The 7,414-nt window shown below is 55.9% G+C and overlaps 1 protein-coding gene across 1 annotated transcript in view; it reads left to right on the plus strand.

Moving 5' to 3' along the window:
• MAP3K14 (mitogen-activated protein kinase kinase kinase 14) overlaps window positions 1–1,877 on the plus strand; it is a 28,380-nt gene extending 26,503 nt beyond the window's left edge. Inside the window, exon 15 of the mRNA XM_054396477.1 lies at window positions 1,713–1,877. Within this exon, the coding sequence (XP_054252452.1) occupies window positions 1,713–1,877 (165 nt within the window). The remainder of the gene's footprint in view (window positions 1–1,712) is intronic.
• Window positions 1,878–7,414: the final 5,537 nt, after the last annotated feature.

Here is a 7,414-nt window from a genome sequence, read left to right on the forward strand (position 1 = left end):
TGGTGGAGTCATAGTCACAGAATCATTTAGATTGGAAAAGACCTTTAAGATCATCCAGTCCAACTTTAACCCAACTCTGCCAGCTCACCACTAAACCATGGCCCAGCACCACATCTCCCTGTGATGCAACTTAAAAATCCTTCTCCTCAACCTGGAGAAGAGAAGGCTCCAGGGAGACCTTAGAGCAGCTTCCAGCACCTGAAGGGGCTCCAGGATTGCTGGGGAGGGACTTTGGATGAGGGCTGGGAATGGCAGGGTGAGGGACAATGGCTTTGAGCTGGGAGAGGGAAGATTGAGACTGGAGAGGAGGAAGAAATTCTTTAGAGGGTGGTGAGACACTGGCACAGGTTGCCCAGGGAGGCTGTGGCTGTCTCCTCCTCTGCTGCAGGTGTTCAAGGCCAGGCTGGATGAGGCCTTGAGCAAGCTGGGCTGGGGGGAGGTGACTCTGCCCATGGCAGGGAGGTTGGAGCTGGATGACCTTTAAAGTCCTTTCCAACCCAAACCATTCTGTGGTTCTATGACCTCCCAATTCCTTCTCTCCCTAAAGGAGAGTCACTCCCTGGCTGTCTCCAGGAGCAGCACTAGCAGCTAAGGAAGCAGGGTCATGGCTGGCTGTGATGCATCTCACTTGTTAGGTTGGAGGAGCTATTGGCAGGCTCCAGTGAACCTCACTGTGGGGCTCTTTGGCAGTTCCTGAAAAAAACTCCTGCATGTTTGTGGGGCTGTGACTCAGCTGAGTGGGAAATGTGGTGATCATCTCTAAACAGAGAGCTTGTGGAGATCCAGCAAAGGTTTGAGCAGTGCTGCTGCTCCTTGGCAAGCTTTGCTCCTTGGGCAGCACAAAGCAAAACTGCAGCAGCCTGAGAGGAGCTCACAGTGCCCCAGCACAAGCACCTCAGGAGCCACCAGCAGTGAGCAGAAGCTGGAGTGGGGCAATTGAGCAGCAAGGTGAATGCTCCCAAGAGCATGTGGGAGATGCTTGCTTAGGAGAGAGCTGTGGGATGAAGGCTCTGTTCCAGCCAAAAGCAGGGCAGGAGGTTAGGATGTTCCTGCCAAGCACAAGCCTCTCTCCAGGAGCTTTTCATAGAATCACAGAATGCTTTGGGTGAGAAGGGACCTTTAAAGCTCATCCAGCCCAACCCCCTGCAGCCCCCAGGGACAGCCCCAACCACAGCAGGTTGCTCACAGCCCCAAACAACCTCCCCTGCACTGGTGCCAGCCACGGGGCAGCTCCCAGCTCTCTGCCCAGCCTGGGCCAGGCTCTCCCCACCCTCAGTGTCAAACATTTCTCCCTTCTCTCCATTCTCAATCTCCCTCTTTCACTTCCCAACCATCCCCCCTTGTCCTGTCACCTCAGGCCCTGCTCAAAACTCTGTCCCCAGCTTTCTGCTGGGCCCTTGAAGCACTGAGAGGCCACCAGAAGGTCTCCCTGGAGCCTTCTCCTCTCCAGGCTGCCCAAGCCCAACTCTCTCAGCCTGGCCTCCCAGCAGAAGGCTTCCAGCCCTTTCTGAGGCCTGTTCATACCAGCATTTCCTTCCCTCTACTGCCTGCACCTCCTCCCACTGCACCCTAGAGCCTCATGAGTGCTTTCCAGAAGCTCACTGAATGGGTGGCTGGAGCAAGCCCAGACTGTTGGCTGGCTCTGACAGGGGGATGTGATGTCGTGACAGGGACTTGAACTGCTGCTCAGATCTGTTTGTTCTGCTTCCCAGATCCCAGTCCCTGCTTTCAGCCTGGTCACTAAGGAAGGGCAGCCAGTTCACTATGACATGGAGGTCCCTGACTCGGGGATCGAGCTGCAGTGCACCCTCGCCCCTGACTGCAGCGTCAGCTGGAGCTGGCGAGTCAAGCACGGCCGGCTGGAGAACAGGCCCTGAAGACACTCCTGCCTTGGAGGGTTTGACCTTGTCAGAAGAAGGAATTGCAGAAGCTGCCAAGCACCCCTGCCATGGAGCACCAGGAGCAGTTGCTGGTGTTTTGTGCTGCAGTAGGATAGTGGTCAGCAGCTCGCTGCTCTCGGGCCTCACTTCTGTTGTCTGCTCTGATCCGGTTCCAAGACACCTCCTGAGCTTAGATGTTCCCCAGAAGAGTGGGAATGACTTGTTTGGGTGTGAGTGTTCGGTTGAGCTTAAGACTGGTGGGTGGAAATTCCTGCTTTTCAGAGGAATCTGGTTGTGCTTTTCAGGAGAAGAGGGGGATGGGGTGAGAGCTGCTGTTCCTCAGCTGCCCAGGTGAAGCCGGCAGCTGCTGGGCTTGCCCGAGGGAGGAGGTTCAGAGCATCTTCAGTGGTTGTGCTGAGGGGAGCTGGCTGACTTCCTTGTGGCTGGAGGAGAAACTTCAGGTTTCTGTAGGCTTTGGGTAGCATCCTCTCTACCTCAAGCCTTTTGCAGGGGGAAAGTCAACAGCAGTAAGTAGCTGGGTTCTTGGTTTCACCTCCCACCCTTCCCCGCAGGCGCTTCCTCCTTCAGGCAGCAAAGAACTTTGTTCCCAGAAAGAGCTTTGCCTGCAGCTCTCATCTGCAGGTCCCCTCCCAGCTCAGGAGCTGCTGCTCACTCTCTGGTGTTGCTGCTGGCAGGTGGGACAGGAGAGGGGCTGGTGTTCCCTGGTGGCAGGGTGGAGGGCTTGCCTTCCTCCATCCTCTCTGCACCACTGACCTGGGACATGGGGAGGTGAACTGCCCCAGCCAGGCAGCTCCCCTTGGAGGGCCAAGGGGCAGCAGTTCTGTCAGCTTAGACAAGGTCTGAGTGTGGAGCTGGCTGGTGGAGGCCAGGACCCCAGTTGTGTGTGGTGTGTGAGCCCAGCCTGTCTCCACCACTGGGGGCCTGGCCCCAGGCTTCCTGCTGCTCCTCTGACAGCAAAATGTGTAGAGGGGATGTGGTGGGCAGCTGGGCCCAGAGCACCTTCAGCCCTGAACTGGTTTGTACTCATTTGTGAGTTTTTTGGAGTATGCTGAAACTGCAGGGGTCAGGTTCAGATGGGGAGAGGGGGGACAGCCCTGCTGCACCCCAGAACAAGAGCAGGGGGAGGAGGGAGCTGTGGGGGTGCTTGTTCAAGGCTGGAGGTCCCTGCACACCTGGGCATGGCTGTCCCTTGATGCTGTGCAATGGCTCTGCCAGAGCCCTGCCACTGCAGTGACCTCTGTGCAGGGACTGCCTACCCCCAGCCTGAACAGAGGAACAGCTCCCAAAAAAAAGCGAGGTGGTGGCTCCAGGCTGCTTCTGGGGGACACCAGAGGGCAGGGATGTTGGCAGCTTTCTCAGGTGAGGTTCAGTTAGGAAGTAGCTGGGACAGGTTCCACTCTGGTCCTGTTTGAGGACCAAAGCTCCCTGAGCAGCTGCTGCTCTTCCCTTTGGTCTCCCAGCTGGTTTTGATGCAGCAGGCAGAGCTGAAGTTGGGATGGAACCAAAGAATGGAACTCTTGAGGGAGACCTGAAACCTCTCACCACTGTGGGTGTAGTTTTTATAGCACTTTTTGTTCTGAAGCACTTAATCCCTTGTCCAGAATAGGCACCGAATTGTGTCTGAGACACCACAGGATGAGCTTTTAGTAAACAGTGAGCACATTAGGCACAGCTCTTCCAGGAAGGAGTGGGGGGAAAGGGGAGGTTGCCTCCATTTCTTTTGTTCACATGCCTTAAGCTACTACAAATTGTAAGCTCTGGAGCAGGCAGGATGAAAAAAGCCTCTCCACAGGGTTCCCAGGAGCTCCTGAGCAGACGTTGAGAGCAGCACCAAGCAACCTCCCCACGCCTGGCATCCTTCTTAGGCTTCCTCTGGGGAAGGAGGAGGTTACATCTAGGAAGAGGCTGTTGGTGATGTGACACAGAGCTGTTGGTGCCACATGGCTGCTGGGGACGAGTCAGTGCCAGAGCCTGGTCTGCTCCCTTCCCAAAGGCTGCACCTGGTGGCTTTGGCTTCGATGGACCAGGGGAGGTTTGTCCATCAGTGTTAGACTCCCAACAAGGGTGGGAGGCAGCAGCCCACTGCTGCCAGGACTTCTGAGCTTCATCTGTAGCATTAACCTTCATCTCAGGCCACCTACAGGGATGGGTGAAAGCACTTAACCCTTGTGAAGCCAGAATGTCTTTGGTGGGCAGATGGAGATGGCCAAGTTCTCCTGGCCTCTCGCACCAGCACCTCCCTACTGTTTCTTTTGTCCTTCAGTCCTATTTTGCTGCCACCTCAAGTGAGAAATGGAGGCTGCAGATTTTCACCTCCCAGTCTCCTAGGTGACAGCTGGGCCCCAATGGGTGGGGAAGATGCTGCTGCTCATCCCACAGGCCAGTGGTGCTTTCTTCCCACCCTGAGATCTGCTTCTCCTCCCAGGAGGATCTCCAGGGCTTCCATGGCTTTGCTGCCTACCAGCTGGAGTTCTCCTCAGCTCTCCCATGCTGCCAGGAGTTTGCTCTCCGTTGGGGTGGTCATCTTGGTTGTGACAAGCACCCAAATTCCAACTTGCAGATCAAGGCTGGCTGGGCAGCACTGACAGGAGAGGAAGTCAGGAAAGGTTTTTGTCATCCGTGCCAGAATTTGGCCACAACTGTGTCTGATGACCTAAGTGGTCTTTAGTTCTTAGAGCTGAGGCTAAGGTTAGGCTTAGAGCCCTACTTGTGGGTAGGGAGGACAAATAGCAGTCAGGGTGACAGCCACCAGTGGCTCTTCTCATGTAGCTCCTTCCCAAAGGCTGGGAGAATCCCTGTGGGCAAAGCAATGTGAGGCTGCTGGTGCCTTTGGGCTGGGCAGTCCTGGGGTGGGTGAAGGTGCTGGGATGGGCTTGTGCTGATCCAATGACACTTTATAAAACTGTGATTTCTTGAAATTAAGGGTTTGGACCTGCATTTTCACAGGGAAAACCACAAAAAATAAAGCTGGGGAAAAACAAAACAAAACAAAAAGCTTCTTTGTTCTCCTTGCTGGTGGTTTGAAAGTGTCCTGGAGGAGCAGGAAGGGAACCCTGGCCTGGGTGAGCTCTGCCTGGTGGCACCCAAGTTTTACGGGGTGAATTTCTGGCTGTGAGGACAGATCTGAGCTCAATGTTCTGCCATCTCTGTCAGCAGGCAGATTGTTCCTTTTCCTCCTCCTCCTCTCCCACTGCAGAGGGAGTTGCTGTACTGGGAGCTGCTGAATCTTGCCCTCAGCAGTGGGAAAAGTAGGTCTGGGATGGAGAGGGATACCAGGACAGGCAGGGAGAGCTCTGGAGACTCACCCACACCTGTCAGCAAGTCCTGCTGCTGCCTGCTGGGGCAGGAGCTGTTTGTCTCCACTTGGCTGATGTGTTGCTGTTCAACCAGCACCACGGACCAGAGGTGTGCTGGTGGCTTTGGGGTCACAGCATCAGAGGCTCACAGGATGTTAGGGGTTGGAAGGGACCTCCAGAGATCACTGAGTCCCATCCCCTGCCAGAGCAGGGCCATGGAATCCAGCACAGGTCACACCCAGACAGGGCTGGAAAGTCTCCAGAGAAGGAGACTTGGGGTCATGTCAACCCCAAGCTGAGAGGGGGAGGTTGGGTAGCAGGTTCCTGTGCTGTGAACACAGAGACCAAAGCAGATGTCCACCAGCACAAGTGGGTGTTTGGTCACTGGCCTTGCCTGTAAAGATCAGCTTAGGGAGGCACCAGGCCACCACGAGGTGATCTGTGAGGACTCAGGACCTGAGCATCCTCTGCTGACCTTTGCCCTGGACCTTGTGCTGGATTTAGCCTCTCCCTGAGCCATTTAGTCCCCCACACTGTGGGTGGCAGAAGCTGTGGCCTCCTCACCCAGGGAGCCCAGCAGAGACCCACAGGTGGGGTCTGGTTGCCTCGTTAGGGACATTTGTGTGGTAAGAGGTGGCAGTGCCCTGTGGAAGAGCCTCAAGGTCTGGCTTTTCCCTCTGCTTTTCCTTCCTGTTGCCCTGTGGCCCTCTCATTCCTCATATTTTCAGCCATTAGATCAGCCCTGCCTGGAGGCTGCCAGAGCTGAGCAGAGCCTTGCAGTCATGGGCAAGGCAGAAACTTAGCAATGCTTCCACTTAGCAATGCTCAGAGGAGCTTGGTCATCACTCCTGGCAGCTGTTCCTCTCAGAGGTCACATGTTGAGAGCAGAGCAACAGGCAGAGCCACAGAATCATCTTGGTTGGAAGAGACCTTTTAGATCATCAGGTCCAGCTGTTAACCTCTGCCAGGGCACCACCAAACCATGGCCCTCAGCACATCTCCACGGCTTTGAAACCCCTCCAGGGATGGGGACTCCACGTGGGCCAGGCCTTGACAACTCTTTGGGGGAAGAAATTGTTCCTCATGCCCAATCTGAACCTCTCACAGTGTAACTTGAGGCCATTTCCTCTTGTCCAGTCACTTGCTCCTTGGGAGAAGAGCCCAACCCCCACCTGGCTACAACCTCCTCTCAGGGAGCTGTAGAGAGCAATGAGGTCTCCCCTCAGCCTCCTCCAGACTGAGCAACCCCAGTTCCCTCAGCTGCTGCTCACCAGCCCTCTTCTCCAGACTCTTCATCAGCTTCTGGACCTGCTCCAGTCCCTCGCTGTCCCTCCTGGAGTGAGGGGCCCCAGGATTTGAGATGTGGCCCCTCCAGTGCATCCCTCCCTCCACCCACTGCAGCATCTGCCCCCACACAAGCTTCTCACAGCCACACTTTGTCCTTAGAGTTGGTTTATTACCAGGTCTGCTTTAGATTTTCCAGGCTCTCCATATATAAAAATAATGTCTAGAAATCAGCAGGTGAGGATTTACAGCTCTGGCCTGAAGGCATTGATAAGTTACACAGCCAGGTCCCTCCCCTCAGATCCCTCTGGAGCCTGGGGGTGACCCGGAGCCGGGTGGCGTTTGGCAGCTTTAATTACAGCAGGAGCAGAGGCTGCTCAGGCTCTCAGCAAGGACCTGCCCTGGTCCAAAAGCTGGGGCTGGTGAGGACGTGGGTGGCACCTGGTGCCCTCAAAAAGGTAGGTGGCACCTGGTGTGCTCCAGAAGGCAGGTGGCACCTGGTGTCCTCGCAGCTGGGCGGGCGGGGGCCGAAGCAAAAGCACAAAGAAGTTAACTGCAACAGAGCAGAGCATGGATTCACTGCTGGGCAGCAGGGCAGGGGAGGATCCAGTCCAGTGCCTTGTCTGGAGGCTTCTGCAGCTCCATAGGTTGTGTCCTGAGGGGCTTCAGCAGTGACCCTGCAGCAGCTGGAATCAGGGGGGGTTGAGGGGCTGGAGCTGCCCAGCACCTGATGCAGGTCACATCCTAAAACTGCTGCCTAAAGCTCCCCAAGGTCACTGTTGTCCCCGAGAGGCTCCAAGGGGCAGAGTTGGGAACCACCTCATACAGGTTTGAGGGCAGCAAATCCCTGAATCTGCTGCTGCTGGGTGCAGCTACAGAGCCTCCCCTGTGATGGAAGAGCTCAGTGCTGCTCACCACAGCTTCAGCTGAGAC

Source organism: Indicator indicator, chromosome 37 (genome assembly GCF_027791375.1).
Source record: "Indicator indicator isolate 239-I01 chromosome 37, UM_Iind_1.1, whole genome shotgun sequence".
Classification (NCBI taxonomy): Eukaryota; Metazoa; Chordata; class Aves; order Piciformes; family Indicatoridae; genus Indicator; species Indicator indicator.